The sequence below is a fragment of the Gopherus evgoodei genome, chromosome 7, assembly GCF_007399415.2.
Source record: "Gopherus evgoodei ecotype Sinaloan lineage chromosome 7, rGopEvg1_v1.p, whole genome shotgun sequence".
In the NCBI taxonomy this organism is placed as follows: domain Eukaryota; kingdom Metazoa; phylum Chordata; order Testudines; family Testudinidae; genus Gopherus; species Gopherus evgoodei.
This window is the reverse complement of record NC_044328.1, coordinates 97,253,386-97,276,098: the sequence shown is the minus strand read 5'-3', so window position 1 is coordinate 97,276,098 and position 22,713 is coordinate 97,253,386. Positions and strand designations below refer to the sequence as shown.

The 22,713-nt window shown below is 57.5% G+C and overlaps 3 protein-coding genes across 5 annotated transcripts; 1 reads left to right on the top strand and 2 right to left on the bottom strand.

Moving 5' to 3' along the window:
- Positions 1-1,522: 1,522 nt before the first annotated feature.
- TAF6L (TATA-box binding protein associated factor 6 like) lies at positions 1,523-8,620 on the bottom strand. 2 transcript variants are annotated; one of them, XM_030569841.1, is made up of 10 exons: positions 8,223-8,620; positions 7,964-8,050; positions 7,627-7,777; positions 6,962-7,012; positions 5,079-5,173; positions 4,617-4,691; positions 4,241-4,461; positions 3,837-3,969; positions 3,332-3,460; positions 1,523-2,940 (listed from the first exon to the last, which is right to left on the bottom strand). In XM_030569841.1, the coding sequence occupies exons 1-10, from the start codon at positions 8,367-8,369 to the stop codon at positions 2,143-2,145; spliced, it is 1,887 nt and encodes a 628-aa protein (XP_030425701.1). In that variant the 5' UTR covers positions 8,370-8,620; the 3' UTR covers positions 1,523-2,142. The 2 variants fall into 2 exon arrangements, with proteins under 2 accessions (XP_030425701.1, XP_030425702.1); XM_030569842.1 differs by having other exon boundaries at positions 1,523-2,925; positions 8,223-8,606.
- A 2,973-nt stretch (positions 8,621-11,593) lies between these two features.
- Positions 11,594-19,972, bottom strand: TUT1 (terminal uridylyl transferase 1, U6 snRNA-specific). The gene is made up of 10 exons (XM_030569190.1): positions 19,783-19,972; positions 18,103-18,293; positions 17,809-18,018; positions 17,389-17,503; positions 17,167-17,297; positions 16,817-17,043; positions 16,352-16,461; positions 16,085-16,207; positions 15,890-15,982; positions 11,594-13,722 (listed from the first exon to the last, which is right to left on the bottom strand). Exons 1-10 carry the CDS (start codon positions 19,853-19,855, stop codon positions 12,704-12,706), a joined length of 2,292 nt encoding a protein of 763 aa, XP_030425050.1. The 5' UTR covers positions 19,856-19,972; the 3' UTR covers positions 11,594-12,703.
- A 78-nt stretch (positions 19,973-20,050) lies between these two features.
- Positions 20,051-22,661, top strand: LOC115654645 (putative nuclease HARBI1). Of its 2 annotated transcripts, XM_030569193.1 has the most exons (3): positions 20,051-20,648; positions 20,805-21,102; positions 21,807-22,661. In XM_030569193.1, exons 1-3 carry the CDS (start codon positions 20,424-20,426, stop codon positions 22,178-22,180), a joined length of 897 nt encoding a protein of 298 aa, XP_030425053.1. In that variant the 5' UTR covers positions 20,051-20,423; the 3' UTR covers positions 22,181-22,661. The 2 variants fall into 2 exon arrangements, with proteins under 2 accessions (XP_030425053.1, XP_030425052.1); XM_030569192.1 differs by having other exon boundaries at positions 20,054-21,102.
- The last annotated feature ends 52 nt before the right edge of the window (positions 22,662-22,713 follow it).

Genomic DNA, 22,713 nt, shown 5'->3' with positions numbered 1-22,713 from the left:
CTCATTACCACAGTACCCGAGCGCCCCCACTCAGTGGATTAAGCACCCTGACTGACACTTGTTATCATCCTCTCTCGAGCAGAGGCACGTGAAGGATTTGGATTGTTTTCTAGTACTCTCTCCATAGATATGTAGCAATGTGTGAGATACAGACACACAGTCAGAGGAGCATGGCCTGGTGAGGTTTGTGCTGTTTTTAGTTCTCATGGAAGCTTATGCCACAGTCCTGGGGTGGCTCTGCTTCCCTTACGCTGATATTTCTCAGTTGTAAAAGACCCATTTGTGTTTGGTCAAACTCCTAACATTAGCCATACAAACAGAGTTCCAGCTGCAAAGGTGCTTGGTTCTGGCTGTCACTTTTCCATTGATTTCACCAACTTCTACTAGCAGCTGTGCTATCAACTGGCACTTTCTGAGCTAGTGCCCTCTCCTGGAAGGTGAGCTAATAGCAGCACCCGGGCGTCCTAACCTTGAATAGGCAACTTGTTTTCTATCATTTTCATACTGCTGCCCATCACCTTCCAGCTCCTTCTTTGGAGAGAAACAAGCCCTGGGGTATGGGGGTGTAAGCTAACAGGTGGTTTATTTTTGCTCTGCTCCCATCTCCCACTCTCAGGGAGGATTTGCACGCTACTGGGAGCTGTGTCTGTGAAGCATCACAGAAAGACACAAACTGACATGCTTGACACCTTACAGCAGCAGTCCCCAACCTTTTTTGTCTGGCGGACTGTAGCAGCAGATGAGCATCCACCGAAATGCCGCCGACAAGCAGCAACATCAATAGGCATCACTACTGAAATACCAGCGACAAGCATCATCACCCAGGTGTCGCCACCGAAATGCTGCCAATTTTCAGTGGCATTTGGGTAGCAACACCTCTGGATGACGCTGCTTGTCGGCGGCATTTCGGCAGATGCTCATGCACCAGCCAGTACGTGCGCACCCTTAGATGCCATGGCACCCACATTGGGGCCCCCTGCCTTACAATGAGTGTTGGAGAGGCCACAACCTAGCCCTGAACCTGTGTGACTTTGCATCGTTCCCAAAGCATGGCCAGACAGTGCTGCTGAAATGCAACTGAGATGGGGTGATTTTAGCCAGATCCATGGTTAAACCCCCTTTATCCCGCAAAATAAACAGTTACAATAGCCATGGGATCTTACCCATACTCAAAGAGCAACCAAGCTGTTTAAAGCCACCTTCAGAAAAACCTTGGGGGCCTCACTTTACAGACAGGCCCAGCTTCTTTTGCCAGGCTTTGATTCAGTGTTTGAGAGGGGGCAGACATGGCAGGTGTGGAGATGGGTAGGGCCCTAGTTTATGATGGTGGGTTAGGAAGACAGCAGCAGGTCCCTCAGCTCTTAGAGCCAGAGTTTCCTAACTGTCAGCCCCTCAGATGTGGGCCAGTGCTCACTGCAGGTAGCCAAGGGACGACTAAAGGGGCAGCCCCAAGCAGGGGCAAGACAGGAGGTGCTATAGCTACCCCTCCCCATGCAACAAGGGAGAGGTCAGCAAGCAAATCCTCAGTCCTCAACAGCAGCAGCATCTTTATTAAAACAAGCGGGTGTCAATCCAAGGCTTGGGGGGTAGGAGAAATGCTGCGTGCTGTCAGGAAAATCCAACTCCAAGGAGAGTGCTGAGTACACAAGGACAGGAGCACTCATCCCTCAGGGGAGGACGTGGCTTAGGGCCAGGGAGCTAAGATCCTTTAGTTAGCCTATGGAATCTGCTGCTGTGTGCTGTACCTGGATCACAGAGAAGACCTAAGCCCTGCAATCACCTCCCCTCTCCCACACACGTTCCCCAAACATCTCCCCAGCAAAGGCTCAGCCATCACACCGCAGAAAACCTGGATGGCCCTTGGAGGAGTGCACAGTCCATTGGTGCAGAGGCAGCAGGCTCAGCCTGACCCACAGTCTGGGCATGTAGGAGGCACGGCGGAGGGCAGAATGTCTCTTCAGCAGCCCCTGCAGAGTCTAGAGGCTGCTGGGTAGGCCCCCTCCACCCTGGAAGATAAAATCTTCCCCTGAGGGGGTTGGCTTGAGTGGGGGCCCCTGACTTCATCCAGCAAGGGATGCTCAGTAGTACGAGGGAGGGATGAAGGGCACATGAGCTGAAGTCCTGAAGGGGAAAGGTCACTCCTCAGAGAGGCAGGTAAAGGGAGTACTCTGAGTGGGCCCACTTCTTCACAGGCTTGCTGGTCCTGCCGATCATGGGCAGCTTCTGGGCATAGCGGGAAATGTGGCTAGGGCCATGGTGCTGGGGGAAGCAGGTCTGGAACAGTCGGCCCTGGCACCGCCGGCCCACCTGCCGCCCAGCAATCAAAAAGCTGAAGCGGGGTGGCCCCTGGGGGGAGAAGCGGCATTTCTGGAAAACGTCACGGACCCCGGGCCGGTGGCCCTGCTGGCGTGATGTGCTACGAGAGCGGGGCACGCTGGCCGAGCGATGGAGGGCTGACCTGCCTGGTGGGTAGTCTGCTCGGGGGCTCTCCTCCTCCCGGGGACTCACTGTGGAATTGGCTGTCAGCTGGGGCATCTTGCGCACCACATCCCCTGTGCCGAAGGCTGGCTGCTCTTTCTTGGTGTCCAAGACCTTGGGGCCGGGAGGTGTCAGGTCAGCTGTTTGCAGCCCTGAGCCTGTGCCAAAGCGGGTGGCCAGGCTGTCTCCAAAGAAGTCGTAAAGCTCCCGGTAGGTCTCATGCAGGGAGACAGTGGGAGGGTCAGCAGAGATGCCAGTGCCCAGCTGGGGGCCCCCACTGCCCAGCTGTAGCAGGTGGCTGGCGATGCCAAAGCTGAACTCCACTTGGGGATCTTGCAGGGGGCTGAGCCAGGGAGAGCTCTCCCGACGGCACCCATCCTTACATGGTCTGTCCCCCTGGGCGGATACTGACTGCGCCTTCATCTTCAGCAAGCGCTCCACTGCCACCTGGCAAAGGAAGAGCTGCTCTAGTTAGAAGCCTTGGCCCCTCTGCTCTTTAATCCCAGCTGCAAACCCAGCCGCACACAGCAGGAGACTGGAGGATCCCTGGCTCAGCTGGGCCCCTGCCTGAGGCTGCTGCTCACACAGCCCTTTCTGCCCATCCCCATCCCCGCTATAAGGAGCACTGGAGAACCACTTTCACCCTACCCAAGTCAAGTCACCCCCATCCCTTTTCTGGCAGGGGCCCTGTATCTAGTCTGACTAAGGCCAGATGCTATGCTACTGGGAGATGGGAGCTCAGTGCCTTCCCTTCCCAGGAGAGCAGGGGCTTCTGGAACTGCAGTGAGTGTGTGGGCCCTGTGGGCAGAGCCTAGGCCCAGCCCTCTCTCTGGGTAGGAGGGGTGAGACTCACCAGGATGGCACCGTACACTTTGTGCCCATCAGCCTTCACCTGAGCATTGGAGACAGAGTAGTCATCCAGCACGGCTTGCAGGTTCGCCCAGTAGGTGGAGAGATGGGGGTACAGGACTCGCTCCACAGCCTGGAGAGGAGAGAGCAAAGATCCAGCCCACAAAGGGCCAATTACTGACTGAGTCCAAGAACCAACAGCACAGCCAATGCATGAGAAGCTAAAGTACCAGCCTGGGGAGCTGAGCCAGGGTCCTCTGCCTTGTGTGTGCACACAGAGATGGGAGCGGGGCACAGAGCAGCAGTTACCCGCCCCTGCATCAGATCACCACTTCCTCCCATGCCCCCCAACACAGAGGCACCCAGCGTAGCCACCCTCCTGGGAGGCATCACTGCTTCAATTCTCAGACCCACCTCCCAGGGAAACAGGGTGTTTGGCCTGGGTACCACCACTGTTTGCTCTCCTCCCCGTGCCCAAAGATGGTGTTGGGTTGAGAGCTGTCCCTTACCTTCCACCCCAGGGCATGCAGCCCCACCACTGCCCCATAATGAGAGCAAAGCGGGCGGACTGGATCAGCCAGCACCTTCTGGAGGGACAATAAGATCTGGTGGTACAGGCCACTGACGAGGTCGCCATGCGTCCTGAGGGAGGAGACCGAGCAGAGGCTGAAAAATCCCTTGAGATTGGACTTGTGCATCCCACCCAGGACCCTCCCCTACCCCATCATGCTCCTTCAGAGCTGTGTGCATGGAAAAAGGGAACTCTAGACACCCTTGGGGCACTGTGCCCTGCCTGGGAGAGCAGGGGCAGCACTGGACTCTGAAGGAGACTCCCACTGACACCAAACACGCTGGTGACTGGGTGGTGGGGGTGGCAGTGACTCCCTTTCAGCCCCTCCCCACCATGCCGCACCAGAAGATGTGGCTCAGGAGCATGGCAGCGTAGTCCCGGAGCGTCCAATGGTCATTGAGGGGGTTGATGGATGCGGCGAGTGGCTCCAGCACGCAGTACATGACGCTGGCTATCAGGCTCTTGACATAGGAGCCCAAGCACAGGTAGGGATTCTGGATGAGGCTCTTGGCAATGTGCAGCAGGCGGTTCAGCTGCTCCAGGTCATGGCTGACGGACTTCACCTGGGACAGGAGAAGAAAGCGAGCGAAAGGCTCAGAGCTGCCGGAAGGGGGGCACGGGCCGCCCCAGGGGAGCCACACCCTTGGGAGGGTCTCCTGTCCACCCCACTCTGTTTCTCAGGTGGGTCACATGCCACAGGACCTCCTGCTCCACTCACCCCGCTGACCACGTAGACAAAGTAGGGCAGCAGGGCTGCGATCTTCGAGTTCGTCTGCAGGTCCTGGAGGGCAACCTGTGGGGGGGAAGTGTCAGATAAGGGTCAGAGGAAGAGGGGTGCCACACCTAGAAATGGAATGGAGAGCCCCAGCCTGGGGTGCGGGTGTTGCACCACAGTTTGTCATGTCGTCATTCTCCCTCAGTCAGGCTCCCCACACAGGGCCAGCCATCCTTGTTGCATGTCTTCCTGAGACACTTGAGCCAATCAGAGCTGGTGGGCAGTTCTGTGGTGGACCACTGGTGCCAGAACTTTCTGCGATCTTTCCTCTACCAGGCTGCATCAAGCCTGGAGCACAAGTAGCTTCTGTGGAGGCTGGGCTCTACAGTCCTTGAAGCCCTCATTTTGCCCCCACATTCCAGACCAGTCTGAGATAAAGGCATCGATCCCCAGCCCCTCACCCACCTTCATTAGCTGCGGGTCATCCCCAAGCACAGCTCGGGTCACATGCTGGTAGTACTTCAGCAGGTCATCTGAGAGTGTGGAGACAGCACTGGGCACTGTAGGAGAAGCCAGGAAGGCAAGAATTACAGGAATTCAGTGGAGACCGCTCTGAAGCACCAATGATTCCTATGATAGCAGCAGCAGCCCGAGCCCCAGTACAGGGTAGGGACCTGCCATGGGGTATTGTTCAGAAAGGAGATGGCAGAAATGAGTGTCTGTGTCAGAGAATGACTGGGGAAAAACTCTCATATGAAGAGATTGAAAAGACTGGGATTGTTTAGAAAGGGGAAAGGAGAAAAGTTGATAATGACGGGACAGAGAAGGGAGATCTGGAGCTTCTTGTGATGCTCTGTAACACCCTATACCCCCATGTTCATCTTTATAAAATGACTGTGTGCTATCCAGTGCAAAGTTTGTCTTGTTGAGCATCTTTTGAAGGCTCATCATGCACTGAGCATGGTTGTTATAGTGATGTTACAGAAATTGTAACAGTAAGGTTATAATTTCATGTATATAGTTATGAGGCTGAAAAGGTACCCTCATGGCTTAAAGCAAGCCCAGGCAAAAACTCTCCAAGAACAGAGAGGCAGTTCACACCTTATCCAGGGCACGGATGGGACAAACCCAGCCCAGCCTCATAGGAACAAATCTGTTAGACCCTTGAGGGAGTCACCCCCTTCCTTTGGGTCAGTTTAGGACTGCGATGAGGTAATGCTCACCTGACTCTGAAGGCGGGGGGAGAGGGGAAGAGAGCAAAGCCAAGAGGAAAGAAAGGACATGATAAAAGGGAGACATTTTGCTATGCTCTCTCTCTTAAACCTATATCTACAGACACCACCACCAAGCAACTGAAACGCTGATCAAAGGGGAGAGCCTGACTGAAAAGTAGTCAGCCAACCTGTGGTGAGAAGCATCTAAGTTTGTAAGGACATTGCAAGTATTAAGATCATCTTAGAATGGGTTTTCCTTTTATTTCATTTGACCAAATCTGACTTGTTACGCTTTGACTTATAATCACTTAAAATCTATCCAGTTCAAAAATTTGTTTGTTTATTCTACTTGGAGCGGGTGTTTTTGGTTTGAAGTGTCAGAGGCTCCCCTTGGGATAACACGCCTGGTACATATACATTTCCTTGTTAAATTGATCAACTCATATAAGCTTGCAGCATCCAGTAGGCATAACTGGACACTGCAACACGGGGGTTCCTAGGGCTGTGTCTAGGACCAGAGATATTGGCTAGTGTCATTTGTTTGCAGGTAGCTGGGAGCAGCTTCCATGCCAGAGGCTGTGTGTAAACAGCCCAGGAGTGGGGGTTCTCACAGCAGAGAAGGGTAAGGCCCAGAGTTAAGGATTGGAGAGGCCTAGCAGATCACCAGTCTGGATAATACCAGAGGGGGAACACCACACTTCTGTTCTCCCGATCTCCTAACACAAGGACAAGAGCGACCAAACGGTGGCAAAATTCCTAACGGATAATAGGACATACTTTTCCACACACTGTGTGATTGGCCTGGGGGACTCCCTGCTGCAGGATGGTGCAGAGGTCAAGAACTAAGTGAGATTTAGAGGGACTGGATGTGTATATGGATAACTAGGACAAGCGACCGTTGCATAGTTAATGCGAGCAAAGATTTGGGAATGGAGAGGAAACCTCCTGCTTCAGGGCTTAGTTTGAGAGCAACTTAACAGGGAATAGGATGAGGTCACTGTCAGCTCTGCAGGGCAGCAATCGTCTGTACAGCAGTCAGCACAGTGAGGGCCCCCTGCTGGTTGGGCCTGTATGTGCAGCTTCAATACAAAGAGGAGATAAGGGCAAGGGAATGGGTTGCTGAGCAGTTCTTACCAGCTCCCTGTGGTTCCAGATTTCCTTTTCCATCCAGGTAAGAGACGTGAACTACAATACAAGCACAGATGCTGTTAAACAACCTGGCTGATCCCTCCAGCCTTCCCTGGGCCAGGATGCTCCCTTTCTCATGAGACAGCCTGGGTGAGAGTTTTAGGTACCCTAGTCACAGGGCATGGGGCATCAAGCCCCACCTCGCTAGCTCTGAGAAGACCCCACTTGGGATATCATGCTCAGGTCCAAGCTATGCATTAGGTGCAGGTCCAGTGAAGAGCCACTAGCCCAGCAGCTTGGATCTGAGTGCTGAAGGAACTAATTTACAGGAGAAGCAACATGTGTCTTGCCTGGCTGAGCAGTGACTAAAGGAGACTGGTAAGCACTCCTGACAGGGAACTATCCTCCACTGGGGGCCTCCATTGCACCCTACTATGGGGGCGGGGGGAGAGATTGTCCCCAAAGCAGAGGGGCTGGATGGGTGTCCCGTTGCTTGCACACAGGGGGAAGGGAGGTGGCCAGGAGATCCGCCCCAGGGGAGGAGCTGGGAGCCCTGTAATTTGGGACATTCAGAAGCAGACTGCCCAAAGCCCTAGAGAGCCTGGAGGGAGAACCCTGGAGAATGGAGTAAGCACACACACCCAGCCCCCCCAACAGCAGGTGACACACACCTCTCACTGCTGTCTCCGCACAGCCCTTGGGGAGGTTGGTGGCCAGGGCAAGCTCCACCAGATTGATCTCACGATCCTCCTGGAAGTAGAGCTCCCCTTCCTTTATAGCACGGAAGGGAAGGGGGTCCTGGGAGCCATAGCCGCACACCACCTGCAAGGACACCAGATGGTCACTCCCTTGCCAGGCCCCTCTTGGGGACAGCTAGGCCTGCCACCACCACCAGTGTCCTGGTGGAGAGAACTGGCCTGGGCGCTCCGTGGACTCCATCCAGCTAGCACTGGTCTGTGGGCAGGAGAGCAGCAGCAGCAACAGGGGAGTCTCCCGCTGCCCGCTCACCTCCACGTTGCTCCAGCGAAGGGCCCGGTTGAAATCCTCCACCGTCAGTTTCCGGCGTTTGGTGTGTTTCATGAACTGGGCGCTGTTCTGCGGGGGGAGAGGGAAAGTGAGGAATCGGAGGGACCAGCCCCGAGGGCGGCGGTGCGATGGGGGGGGGGCAGCCCCAGGGACAGCTGCCCACGGGGGGCTTAGGCCAGTCCTGGGGGTCACAGCCCCCCATGCGCAATCTCCGCCCCAGGGCCGGGCCCGGCTCCCGCACCTGGGCGGCCTCCCGCAGGCGGTAACACACGTCCTCGGCCAGCAGCGCGGCCACCTCGTCCGTCAGCTCCAGCCCCGCGCTCTCCGCCATCAGCCGCACGGACTCGCGCGGCAGCTCCACGAAGCGCCGCTCCTCGCGCTCGGACATGGCGGCGGCGAGACGGGGGGAGCCCGGGGCCCCTTAGGACTCGGGGGGGGGAGTGGGGTTCCCCCGGCTGCAGCCTGAGCGGCCCCAATCCCCTATCTCACGGCGCAGCTAGCCCCGCCTCTCAGCGTGTGGGACACTGGAATCGCCAGCACCTATTGGCCGCCGTGCACATCGATCCAAACCCACGTGGGGATATGTCATGGGGTGGGCGGGGCGCGTCGGGTGCATGGCCAGCAGAGGGCGGGGCTCAGGGTTGGAGTTCCAATCACACGCTTCGGAGAGCAGCGCGGAGGCGTCAGGCTGCTGCCCCGGCTGGTCCCTGTTCTTTGCGCCAGGCAGGCCGGTGTTAGGGCTTGTTTGCGCATGGGGAGCGCTGACTCAGCAGGGGGTCCTACTGAAACAAGCCGTTTCCCTGGGTGGCAGAATGGTACCTGCCACCCTCCCTGGGTCACTTCCTACCGGAGTCTGTGCTGGGCAGGTCCAGTTGTCTCCAGGGTCTCCTCCAGTCACCAGGGTGCAGGCAGGCTGTGAACAGCTTCAGGGCCCAGTGTAGTCAAGAGGCTGTCACTGGCCCTCTGCACGTACTTCCCAGAAAGGTCCTTCTCCTGCAGCATCCAGCCCAGAATGAGCTGGTCTCTCTCCCTTTATACTACTAAAGCACTTGGAGCATGCCCAGTCTTGCCAGGAAGGCGGGATTTCTGCTGTCAATACCTGGGGCTTAACCCTGTCTGGGTTAGTGCAGGGTAAGCGGATCCCATCCCGGGGGTCGCACTCAGAGGCTTGCTATTTGAAAGGGGTCACCAGTTCAAAAGTTTGAGAACCACTGATCTATTTCCACACCTAAACAAACTTGGGGTGGTATCAGAGGGGCTGAATACTGGCAACTCTGCACTCGCTTTGCTTGTCTTTTGGGAGGCCAGAAAGAGAAGCCACAAGTCTTCACTGACCTCTCCTTTAGTGACAGTATAGTGCAGCCCCCTCAGGAGGGGGGAGGGAAATGATGGTTCTCAGGTCCACCAGCAGCCTGTCAGCCACTTAAAACATGTTCCCCTGTGATATCCAGCCTCAAACAAATCCCAGATCCTCAGGTGTCCCCCACGCCCCCAAGAAGCAGTGTCCCTACCCCAATGTATTAGCTTTATCTTAAATCCCTGCAATTGTATAACATGCAGCACTTGTAATGAAATAAAAGTTTTATTTAAGAAAATAGATTCCACTAGCAACAAGGGAATGGTTACAATACAAAACACAATAAAATGCAAATTAGGACCTATGGTGCACAAGGACCAGGATCCAATCAGTGAATGGGTACATGGTGCCTGGAGCCTCTCCCCCACTCCCCCCTTAAATGAATGACGACAAAAGACTGTTTTAGTCTAAGGTGCCTATGTCCCACCCTTTGTCTGTTCAATCTCCCAAGGCACAGCCACCCATTCCCTCCCCGTCCCTGTGTTTGGTTGGAGTAGATCCAGTGGTGAGCTGCAGCCAGTTCGCACCGGTTCACGGGAACCAGTTGTTAAATTTAGAAGCCCTTTTAGATCTGGTTGTCCAGCACCGGACAACCAGTTCTAAAAGGGCTTCTAAATTTAACAACCGGTAAGCTGAAGTGACCCAGCAGCGTAGCTGGGGGGGGGAGCAGGGGGAGTGGCTGCTCCCCCTGAGCACATTATTCAAAACTGGCGCCTTAGGTGCTCCAGCTCCCCCCCCCGCCCCCAGCTCAATTCTGTTCCGCCTCCTCCCCTGAACGCTCTGCCTCGCTTCTCCCCCTGCGAATCAGCTGTTCGTGGAGGAAGCCTGGAAGGGTGGAGAAGTGGTGTAGTGGCTTCACACTCAGGCCCAGGGAGGTGGAGGCGGAGCGGAGGTGAGCTGGGGTGAAGGGGCCGCTGGCACCGCAGCAGGTAACCCGGGGTGGGGGATGCGCTGCACAGGGGAACCGCTCCCCATCGCAGCTCATGTCCCTCCGCCTCCCTGGGCCTGAGCGCGAAGCTGCTGCTTGCTTCTCAGCCCTCCCAGGCTTCCCACGCGAACAACTGATTAGCAGGAAGCAGGGGGGCTGTGAGTTCAGCCTGACCCGGTGCTCCAGGTGCTGCGATGGCATGGCCTGGCTCCAGCTGAGCAGCACAGCTGTAGCGCTGCCAGCCACCTCCAGGCAATGTGGTAAGGGGGCAGGGAGTAGGGGGAGGGGGAGTTGGATAGGGCAGGGGAATTCAGGGTGGTGGTCAGCGGTGTGTAGATAGGGGTCAGGGCGGTCAGAGGGTGGGGAACAGGGTGGTTGAATGGGGGCAGGGGTCCCAGGGGAGCAGTCAGGAAGAAGATGGGGTTAGATGGGGCAGTGGGAGGCAACCAGGGGCAGGGATTCCAGAGAAGGTCAGGGGACAGAGAGAAGGGGTGGTTAGATGGGGCAGAGGTCTTGGGGGGGCATAAGGAATGAGAGGAGGGGTTGGATAGGGTGGCGGGGAGCAGTCAGGGGACAGGAAAGGGGGGTGGGCCACAACCCCCTTGTGGGGTGAGGAAGGAACTGCTTGTTAAGATTTTGGCAGCTCATCACTGAGTAGATCTGCCAGCCAGATCAACCTCCACCATTCTTCTCCCATCATGCACACCGCGCAGTGGGCTATGGGAGAAACAAATCTATTTTGGATAAATACATCAAAATTTTCTCACGCCACGTTAAGCCTGAACCAGAAGTAGATTGGTGCAGCTGGAAAAGCAGTTCCGCCTCCCCTGTAAATCAATCTGGAGTCTGCAACTCAGTCCAAACTGGCTCAACTGCTTATGTAGCTACAGTGAAACAATCTGCACAGACCAGCGTTAAATCGCATACTGCACTGCAGGGCTCTACTTGAAACTACCAGACGCCTCACTGCTGCTGTACCCCCACCCCTGGCTTAACCTTTCCTAAGGTTCTGGCTGCACTTTTCCCTGCACCTCCTATCCATGGCCTCACAAAGTCAGCAGCCTTCCTTGTCAACCTTCTCCTGGTGCTGGGAAAATGGCCAGCTATAACACCAGGAAGAGGATGTTGGACAGGGACATGCTCTGCGACTGTGGGGCCTATTTCTGCTCCTCCCTTCCACCACGCATCCGGGCAGAATTCCTCTGGGCTGCATCCACTGGCTCCCTAGACCCCCTTGAGGAGCAGTAGGCGCTGTCTGGGGTACTCTGCTCATTGTCCCCCTCCATTTCCCTGCTTAGGGCCCTATATCTTCAATCCTGACCCTGGTTTATTAGCTGTCCCCCAGTATCATTTGGTTATTGCCCCTCCCCTTAGGCTGGGGGAAGGGTCTTGGACCCACCCGCCTCTCAGAACGCAGTAGGTCCAGTGAAGGGAGTTTAGTAGCATACTGCACTGCAGGGCTCTACTGGAAAGTACCAGAGATCCCGCTGCTGCTGCACCCCCACCCCTGGCTTAACCTGTTCATCTCTGTGAAATGCCCTCAGGTCTGGTGCCCACAGGTAAGGCACTATGGGGAAAAGGGGCTATATCGCCTCTAGAACCCCAGTCCTAGCCTGGCCCCTTCTACCTACGCTGCCTCACCTGCCTGCCCCTGAGGGAGGGAGTGTTGCAGGCTCTAGGGCCCTAAATACCTTTTCTTCTTCCCACTCCCCACCCCGACCTATTCCACCTGGGAAAGGCAGTACCTAAAGCTCTGGGTGGGGCCATGGCCCAGCCTGGGGCTGGTCCTGATCTGAGCTGCCTCTTCTGGGGCCCTCCCATCCCTTCCCAGTACACCCCCCACCCCACTTACTGCCCCCTTGGACCTCCTTCCCATAGATCCCTCCCCGATAGCCCCCAATGGAGCACATAATGCTGCTGTTGCTGCATGGAGAGGACAGCGGAGCTGTACTGGCCAGAGTCAAGGTCTGTCCACCCCAAGACTCTTACACTTCCTTCCACAACTGCTCACTCCCCCCTTTCCTGGGGCATCAATTGCATTTATACTCACCACTCGTGCCCCATTGGCCATTGCTGATAGTCTGCCCCCGCCCCAATGAAGAATCTGCCCCACCCTTGATAACGTGCATGCAGAATACTGCCAGGCCTTCAAATTCCAGTGCTACAGGGCACCAGAGGGGACGAACAGCAGCAAATTCGCAAGAGGCTGGGCAGGGAGATAGGAGACGGACCTGCATCCAGCTGGGGACCCGCTCCCCACCCGAGCGAGGCCCCCAGCCACTTCCCCCCACGCCCCAAGCAGCGGGACAGGCACAGCTCAGAGGGGCACTTGGCTAGGCCCTTTATTCCCTTCCCAGTCGCATGGTGCAGACACGGCAAAGTCCATTTAAAATAGCATCCCTCTGTCTCAGGGTGCTGGCATGGATGTCACTAGTGGTCACTGCCTGCCCCAAACTGCTCTGCCCACATACCGCTCCACCATCCTGGGCAGAAAGCCCTGCAGAAAGTGATAGAAGTCCTGGAACAAGGGGCCCTGCTGGGGGGCTGGGGTGAAATACAGGAGGGTCCGTGTGTCCTCCTGGCCTCCGCCCACCCGGGCACAGGCTGTGAACCTCAGCAGCGGCTCTGCCCCCAGGGACTCTCCCTCCTGCTGGATTATGGCTTCCGACACCTTCTCCTCCACCTCCAGGGAGCCAGCCTCCTGCTCCGTGTCTGGCTGGGGGCTGCCCAGGTGCCGGAGCTGGCGCCGGACGCGGCGCCGGCCCATCCAGACACGGTGCCACACAGCACAGTTCCAGCTCACACTCTCCTCCTCCTCTGGCACTGGGCCCTCTACTCTAGGCCTCTTCTTGGCTGGGGAGACAGCCAAGCTTCCTCTCTCATCAGACCGGGGCTGCTCTCCTCCACTCTGCTCTGTGGGCTCCTGACCCAGGGGCTCCCCTGCAGGCCCCATGCAGCTGCACTTCAGCACATCCTTCAGCACGAAGGTGATGGCGGCACACACCTTGTCAAACCAGCAGCTCCGGAAGTCCCTGGCCTGGCACAGCTGCTGCCGGCTCCCAGGGGAGAGCGCCATCAGCATGAAGGGGATGGTGATGAGGAGCCCATCGGGGCCTACCTCCTCAGCCTCCGGCACTCCTGGCTGGAAGAGCCGCACCAGCCCCCAGGCCTTGCCCTTGCTGGATTTGCGCTGGTACTGCAGGCTGCGGCAGTACTTGGCCCCGTCCCGGCAGCAGTGCTGGAACCGCTGCACTATCTTCTCATTGACGTTGGCTGCCACGTTGTGGCTCAGCTCGAAGGGGTCCTGCACGTTGAAGGGACCCAACTTGAATTTGGCACCCACCTCTGAGAGCAGGAAGCTGGGCAGGGGCAGCGCCCGACCCTCCTGCAGCGAGATCACGCAGCCGGCAAAGTCATGGTCCCCAAAGACCCGGAAGAATTCAGCCAGGAGGGAACCTGCAGAGAGATGCAGACAGATGAGAGGAGGGTGCTGGGGGGAGAAGGGTGAACCCAGGAGTAAGGATAAGGCCTTTTCCTGTAGCCATATTGTAGGGTCCGAGGCCTTTTTTTTAAAATGCAGCTGTATGGCAAAAAGCAGAGAGTCACATCCTCACATTCCATCTAAAGTACCTCAGAACAGGTGTTCTCAAACTGTGGGTCGGGACCCCATTTTAATGGGGTCGCCAAGGCTGGTGTTGGCCGTGGACGCCAGCCCCACTGCACGGGGCTGTTACATGCCCCCAGCCCAGGTCAGAAGCCCTTGAGCCTTGGGCTCGTTTCCACACACCCCCAGGGAGGCAGGACTCGGGCGGGCTCGGTCTCCAGTCCCACCTCCTGGGGTCATGTAGTAATTTTTGTTGTCAGAAGAGGGTCACGGTGCAATGAAGTTTGAGAACCGCTGCATTAAAACAATGTCCTATCAGGCTGCTAAGAACATGATCCTTTCTTAATAATACCCACCACCAGATAAAGAAACAAAGCTTAAGATGGTTAAAGAAAACTTTGTTTGATGGCATTCTCTCTGGCGAGAAATCACTTTCTACAGTTGTGACTGTAAAATCTACACATCTATTGTTTTGCCTTTATGTTCCCTCCTTCTCTATTGTTTATCTGTGCAGCAGGGGTCCCCAACGCCTGCGTCCTGGCCAGCGGTGGAGCATCCGCCGAAATGCCACCAAATTTCTGGGGCGTTTTGGCAGTGACACCTCTCGATGACACCACTTGCCGCTGACAAGCAACGTCATCAAGAGGCGCTATGGTCCTTCATCTGGCACCCGCCAGATGAAAAGGTTGGGGACCACTGCTGTACGGTCTCTGGTTTGATTGTTGCTATCTGTTGCATAATTAATTTTGCTAAGTGTAGATCAGCTCTGGTGGTGGGGTATAATTGTCTTACAATGTTAGGATTGGTTAGAAAACTGTTTAGTAATATTTTGGTTATGATTGGCTAAGGTACGGCCAAGCAAGACTTAAGTTTCACTATATAAACTAAGGTCCAAAAGGTAGTTCTTTGGAACTAACTCCAGGACACAGCCTCAAGATCAGAGCTGCCAGACCTCAACTCCCTACCAGCCACATCGTGCAAAAGCTGGAGTCCCCCAGATGACCTGATCCTGATTGGCCTTCAAGAAAAGTTCATCTGCCTTATTGGGAGTTGAGAGCATCATATGCTTAGCGTGTGCATTCTGTTTTGGTGATTGTTAATAAATAGAGGTTAAGTAGGATATTACTGTGTAATGCTCTTTCACTGATCAAAGACCATGTAAACCCACAGAAGATTAAGCTCTGAGTCCATGGAGGGGTGGAGCCCAGAGCCCATGGAGGGGTAAAGTTAGGTGCCTTTCGCCTGGAGCCTTAGGAACTGGGAAAGGGAGAGCGTGCCTAAATCAACCAGGTTACGCCTTGAGCCCTAAGAACTAGGTAGAGGTGGAAACCTTGAGCCCTAGGAACTAGGTAGAGGTGGGATGTCTAGAGTGTGTGAGCAACAAATTTAGGGAAAAGTTGGATGCCTTATACCCAGAGCCCTAGGAACTGGGAAAGGGTGGGTGTGCTTAAATGAACAGGGTACACCTTGAACCCACAGAAGAGTAAAGGTAGGTGCCCTAGAGAACAGATAATTTTGCACAGGTAACACAGGGTGGCCGCAGGACACTCAGGTAGGCAAGAGGCAGGGTGAGGGTGGGGAGATAGGAGCCCCACACAGCCATGAGAATACAATGGGGCTGGGGAAGAGCCCTCAGCCTGCAGGACATATGGGGAGCTGGGGAAAGAGAAATTCTCTTCTCTCTCCCCTCCCTCACAATGGCACCAGGGAACCTGCCTGCACAGGACCGCCAACAGGAAACCAGGCTGGATGGACCCTGGGGCAGCAGATCAGGGGAGAGTTCATCTCTTCCAACCCCAGAGCACGATGGGAAGGGAAACCACCCCTGAGAGCTGGGACAATCATTCACATGCTTGTGCCCAGCTGCCTGGGGTTTGAGACAACCCTCCCCTGGCCCCACCCCAGGCAGGCAGAGTGAGCCCACCTGGTCTCAAGCGGCAGGCCCGTGTGTAGGCTGTGTACGTGGGTTGGGGGGACGTCTTGCAGGCCATTACTCACCCCCACCCCCCTGGCACTCACACAGACTCTCCGTGTTGGCGCTGGGCTCCAGCCGCAACATGTCCTGGGGGAAGCTGCAATCCCAGCCGTCCACAATGGCCTGATCCTTATCCTCTGGGGAGGAGACAGAGGTAGGAGATGAGATAAACACTGCCTCAGGGGGCACAAGGAGCTAATGCAGCAATGCCAACTGAATGCACTGTGGGTAACTCCTACCTGTCAGCTCCCTGAGCTGGGCCAGTGTGGGCAAGGCCGGGGGGCTGCGCGTCTGCAGGAAGAACAGCACCAGCAGGGTCAGTGCATAGTTGTTGAGGAGGGGGCCGCCCCCAAAGCGGTTTCCTGAGGGGAGATGGGGGCCATTAGACAAGGCGACAGGGGTGTCCATACCCCCAAGTCCTAGACCCGTGCATCGCCCAGCATTATTCCTCCAGATGGGAGCTCTAACCACGCACCCCACTAGCGAGGGGAAGCACGAGTCCTCACCTGCCAGGGCCTGCTGCTTGGCCCAGTAGCGCAGCGTGTAGACCAGGGGCCGCACCCGCTCATCAGCCTCTGTACAGAGCTGTAGGAAGCGCGTATTGCAGAGAGCCAGTCTGCCAGAGAGATGGGACATGTTGAGGGGAGAGAGCACCAACCTCCCCCCCGCACACCCCTGAGGCACCCCCAACCCTTGCCACTGCCAACTCCATCCCCCACCCGGCCAAGGGCAGCCCCATGTGCATTTGGAGCTGGTGAACACGTCTCGGCCATGGAGCCAGGATGCTCCGTGTCTCCCCAGAGGGGGGTCAACTGTTCTCTGCACACCCTGCCCTGGAGGGATGCTCTAGATGGGAGAGGTCCCCCTCCTCTCCCAGATGCAGCTGGCTCCCACGCCAGGCTAAACTTGCCCTCCCGCCATCCCCCATATGCACACCCTGGCCTCTGGGCCCTGCCTCCCAGGCTCTGCACCTGTTGTTGATGGAGATGTCTCCCAGCAGCCCCGAGTCCTTGTGGCAGAACTTGACAACAGGGCGGCGGGCACTGTGCACCACCTGGACACTGTGCACACCCGGTACGCACTTCCGTAGCACAGCTGCCACCAGCTCCAGCACCTCGGGCACCGTCGCTGTTGTCAGATCAATGTCACTCAGGATGGAGTCCTCTGAGTCAGAGTCTGGCCCTGCCCCTTCCTTGGCCTGCAAGGGGTTGGACTTAGTGCCCAGCACTCATCATGCCCCCAACCTGAAAATGTCCCTGGAACCAGTGCCTACCCTGCAACCCTCCAGCCCCCTAGGGGTTCCTGTACCATCCATTCTCACCTGTGCCCCCTGGGGTTCCTTTGCATTTGCCTGGAAGGTTTTTGTTTTCTCCAGGTCCAGGAACAAATCCAGGTCGCAGCCATGGATGTCAAATCCATTCACCGATGAGCCAAAGGGGAGGATGGCGCACTCTGTGTGCACACAGGAGGCAAAGGTCATGGCAGTGGCACATGGGGCAGGGACATACACACACATTTGCACATACATGGAACTGAAACTTACCAGGGAAGAACTCTGAGAAAACCTCCTGGAAGAGGGTGACCAGTAGGTGTCGCAGCCGCCTCTCGCTCTCGGAGAGCTCAAACAGCTGCACCAGCTGTGACATCTGGGCATCCACCTGGGTGTGTGGGGAGTGAGGGAGCATCATCATCCAACAGCCCCCGCTCCCCCAACACGTGCACAGGACTGCACAGCCCAAAACCCCAACCCACCCATCTCAGAACCCCCCTGCCCTCCTTCCTCCCCACCCCTAAGCTCTGTGAGCACACAGCCCAAACCTCCGCTCCAGGGATCATCCCAGCTCCTGACAGCTCAGAATCTCCCCCCATACGCACAGCCTAGGGGACTGTCCCTGCCCCATGCAGCTCAGCAGCCACCCTTGTCAGCAGCCAGGAGAGGCCCCAGGTCCCTATCCACACTCACATCATCAGCCTGGCACAGTGCCTGGACCAGCTTTTCAGGACTCAGTTGTACATGATGTGTGGATCCCTGCTTCTTGGGAGGCATGTACTTGAATTCCTTCTTCTTCCGGGGCTTCACCCGCAGCCGCTGCCCCCCCAGACAATGCTCCGGCTGGGCCAGCACCTTCTCCATCACCTCCTGGTCCTGCAGCTCCACTATAGCATAGACCCCCTGTGGGCAAAAAGCACAGGCTGTTAGTACCAGGGAGGGGTCTCATCCACCCCAGGGATCCCCTAGCCTGACCATGGGACTCACCTTGCCTTTATCCATCACCACACTGGCCACGCCCCCAAAGGCCTGGAAGTACTCACTCAGCTCAGGGGCTGATGTACCCTTGTGGAAGCCACTGACAAAGACACTGCGCAGCTCCTGGTCTTGACGTTTGGCACGTAAGCTCTCCAGCCGCTGGTGCTTCTTTCCCTGCAGATGATCTTGTAGGCTGGGCTCTGCAGGGGAGGCACATGCAGCTCAGGAGGGATGGGGAAATGCAGGGGCAGAGGCAAGGTGGGATTGAAGGTCACACTGTCCCCAGACCGCAACTCTCTCAAATATTGACATCCCTGAACCAGAGGTCAATCTTTAACTTGACACTAACCCCCCCATAGTGACCTCTGATCTAACACCCCCCACAAGCACTCCCAGTCTGTGACCCCTGACCTGGCCGGAGACCAAGACATCTACACCCACACTGCTGCTTTGTTTGCCCCAACATTAACCCCTGCCCTCCCCAACACACCATAACTCCCCAACACTGACCCCGATTGTGACCTCTCACCTGCATGGTGACCTGACAGCACTCACAAGTCCGGATTAACCTTTTGTAGGCCCGGCGTCAAACTTATTTGTGAGCCCCCATGGAGGCAATGGCGCATGGAGGTAAGTCCTCAGAGGGAGGGGCCAGCCAGGGGCAATGGGGCAGGGCATGGCAGGGACAGCCCTGCTCCGCTCAGCCCAGTGTGAGGGCACTATTTACAAACCAGCAGTTGCCAGACACACAGTAGCCCGCCCGGCCTTGTGCTGCCAGCATACCCCTTCCCATCGGGGGTGGGGTATGGGCCCATGCCATACAACACCATCCTTGCCCAGCACCCCTTCACCCACAGCCCCAGCACAACTGCCCAGCACCCCCCACAGAACCCCCACTCCCTAGTGCCCCAACACACACATCTTCCCTGGCCCCTCACAGCCCAGCAACACCCCCCCTCGCAAGAAACCCACTCCCCCGTGCCCTGCCTCCCAGTCGCAGTCACTGGCCCTGCTGGGAGGAAACTGCGTCTGCTAGGCTGAGCTGGAAATTGCTCAAGTCCCTCGGGAGTGTTGTGATCAGCCAGGCCAAGGCCTGCCCCGGCCGGGCTCCCTCAAGACACACTTCCCCTGGAGGGGTCCAGCCAAGCTCCCCCCACTATCTCCCCCTGAGCTGAGACTGGCCAAACTTCTGCACCAGTCCCAGGCAGCTCAGCTCCAGGGAGACAGGTGGGGTCCCACAGGTGGTGGGAAGCAGAGACTGCCCAGAGCCAGAGGTGCACTGGGATCCAGGCAGGGGGCAGAGAGGAGCAGGGGGGTGGGGACGAGGAGACAGCAGGTGGGCAGGCCAAGAGGAGCAAGTGGTGGGCGGGAGGAGTCAGTGGGGTCTCGGGGCCAGTGCAAGTGGAGCAGGCCAGGGCCCCTTCCGAGCATGGGCTGGGCTCCATGGAGCCATTGTAAACCCGGGACTAGACAGCAACCCATCCAGGTTATGGTCCAAAGGTGCCACGTCCTCTGACCCGTTGTGACCTCTGACCCCAGGATCAGGCCTCCTATAACCTCTGACCTAAGTGGCGCCATAACCCCAATACTGCAGCCCCACCGAGTGTGATCTGACCCCGCCCCCCCAACTTCACCCCCTGCCCAGACCCCCAGATGACTCGCGACCCCGGTGACCCCGACCCCCCTCACTGTTGGCCGCAGTCACGTGACAGAGGCGGCAATGGAAGCCTCCGCGGGGCAGCGACTCCACATCCGGCTCCATCTCGGGACCGAACTACGCGCCACCGGAAGCGTTTCCTCCCTGATCTGCCCTACCAGGAAGCACTTCCACCGGAAGTACCCCATCGAGCGATCATTCCTGCCGGAAGTGGCGTGACGCCACTATAACTTCCGCCGGACGTGGTCCGTCCGTTCCCATTCCCCCAACGTAGGTGGGGCTAATTAGAACGTGCCGTATTGGTAGCGTAGGGACGACACCTTATTACTAATCACGAGTGGGGCGCGCTGATTGGTGGAAGAGGGGGCGCGTTCTGCGCAGGGGCCGCGGCAAACGGGAGGCGCTGAGCCGCTGGCAGCGGGTCCCTCCGGCTCGGAGCCTCCCCCAGCAGCGGGGGGCGCAAATATCTAGATACCCCCGGGGCCGGAACGAGTAGAGATCCCCCTCCGCCTCCTCCCCCACCCCCGGCCGGGGCAAGTAGGGACCCTGCTTCCCGCCCCCCAATCCTAAAACCCCTTCCCAGCCCCCTTCCTTCCCGCAGCCCCTGTAGAGCGTCCCCCAGGCCTGCGCTCTGCAGGTCCAGCTGTTCTCCCCGAGTGGCTGCAGCTCCCCCATGGCGCTGTACCTGCTGGCCCAGCGTGCCCATGCCCGCCGGCGGCGGCGGGTGCCCCAGGAGCGGGTGTTCAAGCCCCGGATCCAGTTCCTGAACATGCCAGAGGAGCAGGTGATGCGGCGCTACCAGCTCAACCCTGAGATGATCCGAGACCTGTGCCACGCACTAGAGTGTGACTTGCAGCCCTCGACTGGCCGCAGCCATGCTCTTCCTGTTTATGTCAAGGTGACGGCTGCCCTTAACTTCTACACCTCGGGCACCTTTCAGACGCCGGCAGGTGACGCGGCTGGCATCAGCCAGGCCAGCATGTCCCGCTGCGTCTCCCAAGTCACGACTGCCCTGACCCGCCGTGCCAACGCCTACATCCACTTCCCCTTCCAGCCTCAGCAGCAGGCCCGCACCAAAGAGGAGTTCCTGCGCATTGCTGGCTTCCCCAACGTACTGGGCACGCTGGGCTGCACCCACGTGGCCCTCAAGCCGCCCTCGGATCACGAGAACCTCTACCGCAACCCACTGCGCTTCCACTCCATGAACATGCAGCTGGTGTGTGATGCCCATGGCATGATAACCCATGTGGTGGCCGAGTTCCCTGGCTCTGTGCCAGATGCCCACATCCTCAGCTGTTCCAGCCTCAGGGGCATCTTTGAGGGGCACCAGAACATGGATGGATGGCTGCTGGGTGAGCCATGGCCTAGGGGGCCCCTCCCTCAGCTGCCCCACCTGCCAATCTCATGCACCTGCAACAACCCTTGGCTGTCCCCAGTCCCTGGTGTCTCCACTGTTCACCACAGAAATAGGACTCTTATCTCAGGAGAGTAACCTAGATCCCACCCCTAGCCCATCACAGCAGCCCTGCCTGAACCTAGCAGCCAGGGAAGAAATCAAGGCTCTGTGAACCACAAGCCAAGCTCCAGTGATGAGATTGCTCAGGGTTATTTGAACACAGGTTGTGTGGTGAAGGCTCCATGACAGCTGCTGGTCACCTGCATCCTCCACCCTAGCCTGAATTCTCTGCTATGTGCAGGGGGCCCTGAGGGAGTGCCCACTCATCTGGCAGATTCTGCTACCTGCCTCAGCCTGCCCTGCCCCTCCCATAGGGGAGAGGAGTATACTGTGTCTTGATAGGCCCTTCCTCCCTCTTGGAGCATCACGGACACTTGTAACTTCCAAGGTGCCCAAGAGAGGGAAGGACCCCCATTATTCCATTACCCACTCCCCTGAGCCTGTCCATGCCCCTGCCCAGAGCCTGATTGGAGATGGCATCCTATAGAGGGGAGAGGGCCAGTCTTAAAGGCTGGAGCCTGCCATGGGGATGAGTGGAAGGACAGGGACAGGCAGTGAGTCAACCTGCATAGCATAACCTGTGTGTCTGGTTCTCCACAGCGGATGGCACCTACCCTCTGAAGCCCTGGCTGCTGACACCCGTGGAGGCAGCAGAGACAGCAGCTGAGCAGCGATATAATGCAGCGCACATGGCCACGCAGGCTGTGGTGGGACGTACAGTGGGGGCACTAAAGGGCCGGTTCCGGTGTCTGGACCGGGCAGGGGGGGTGCTGCAGTACAGCCCCCTCAAGGTCTGCCACATCTTTGTGGCATGCTGTGTCCTGCACAACATGGCTGTGGGACAGGGCATTGCCATGCCCGAGGGGGTGGAGCTGGGTGCCAGGCCACCTGCCCAAGCTTCTCCCCACCCTGAGCCCCTCTCCCAGGAGGCCCAGTGCCTGCGGCAAGAGCTCATCACCAGCTACTTCAGCTGAGGGGCACCTTGACCTACATGTATGTGGAGGGAAATGTTGAGGGAGATGCAGGGGTTGGAAGCCAGCCCACAGATGTGTGTATGTGAGGGGGGGAAGAGTTTGTTGTGGTGGAAGGGCAAGACTCTCTGGGCTGGACTATAGGCTACAGCCCTACTCAAGCCAGCCCCGTTTCCCTCCCAGCCCTTTGGATGGGTGGGGAGCACATACCTTCCCTAAGACAGACAAACAGCAAGAGGCTTTGTTTGTGTAGGACCTACCCTCACAGGCAGCAGAGGCTAGGATCCTGCTGCTGCAGGGAGCAGACTGGGCTGCTGCAGCCATTTCCCCCAACCCAGCCACTCCCAGGGGAAGAAGCTGGCACTCTGGCAGCGCTGGAGAAGGTACAGAGAGCACTCTCTTGTGTACCAACACACAGATCATAGATGGCCCCCTTTGGCAACTTTCCCCTGCTAGGATATTAAACTGGCTCTTTGCCCCAGGACTGTGCTTGATGTTGAGTTGCACCTCAGAGGGTGGGGCCCAATCACCCTTTG

Excerpts from the sequence above, each read along its gene's own strand:
- TAF6L (XM_030569841.1), bottom strand. The coding sequence starts at position 8,369 with ATGTCCGAGCGCGAGGAGCGGCGCTTCGTGGAGCTGCCGCGCGAGTCC. Across the intron at positions 7,013-7,626 it reads TGCGGAGACAGCAGTGAGAG|TTCACGTCTCTTACCTGGAT; the intron begins GTGTGTGTCACC and ends CTTGTATTGTAG. Across the intron at positions 4,692-5,078 it reads ATGACCCGCAGCTAATGAAG|GTTGCCCTCCAGGACCTGCA; the intron begins GTGGGTGAGGGG and ends TCCCCCCCACAG.
- TUT1 (XM_030569190.1), bottom strand. The coding sequence starts at position 19,855 with ATGGAGCCGGATGTGGAGTCGCTGCCCCGCGGAGGCTTCCATTGCCGC. Across the intron at positions 18,294-19,782 it reads TCACGTGACTGCGGCCAACA|AGCCCAGCCTACAAGATCAT; the intron begins GTGAGGGGGGTC and ends CCTCCCCTGCAG. Across the intron at positions 13,723-15,889 it reads CGCCAACACGGAGAGTCTGT|GTTCCCTCCTGGCTGAATTC; the intron begins GTGAGTGCCAGG and ends ATCTCTCTGCAG.
- LOC115654645 (XM_030569192.1), top strand. The coding sequence starts at position 20,424 with ATGGCGCTGTACCTGCTGGCCCAGCGTGCCCATGCCCGCCGGCGGCGG. Across the intron at positions 21,103-21,806 it reads CATGGATGGATGGCTGCTGG|CGGATGGCACCTACCCTCTG; the intron begins GTGAGCCATGGC and ends GGTTCTCCACAG.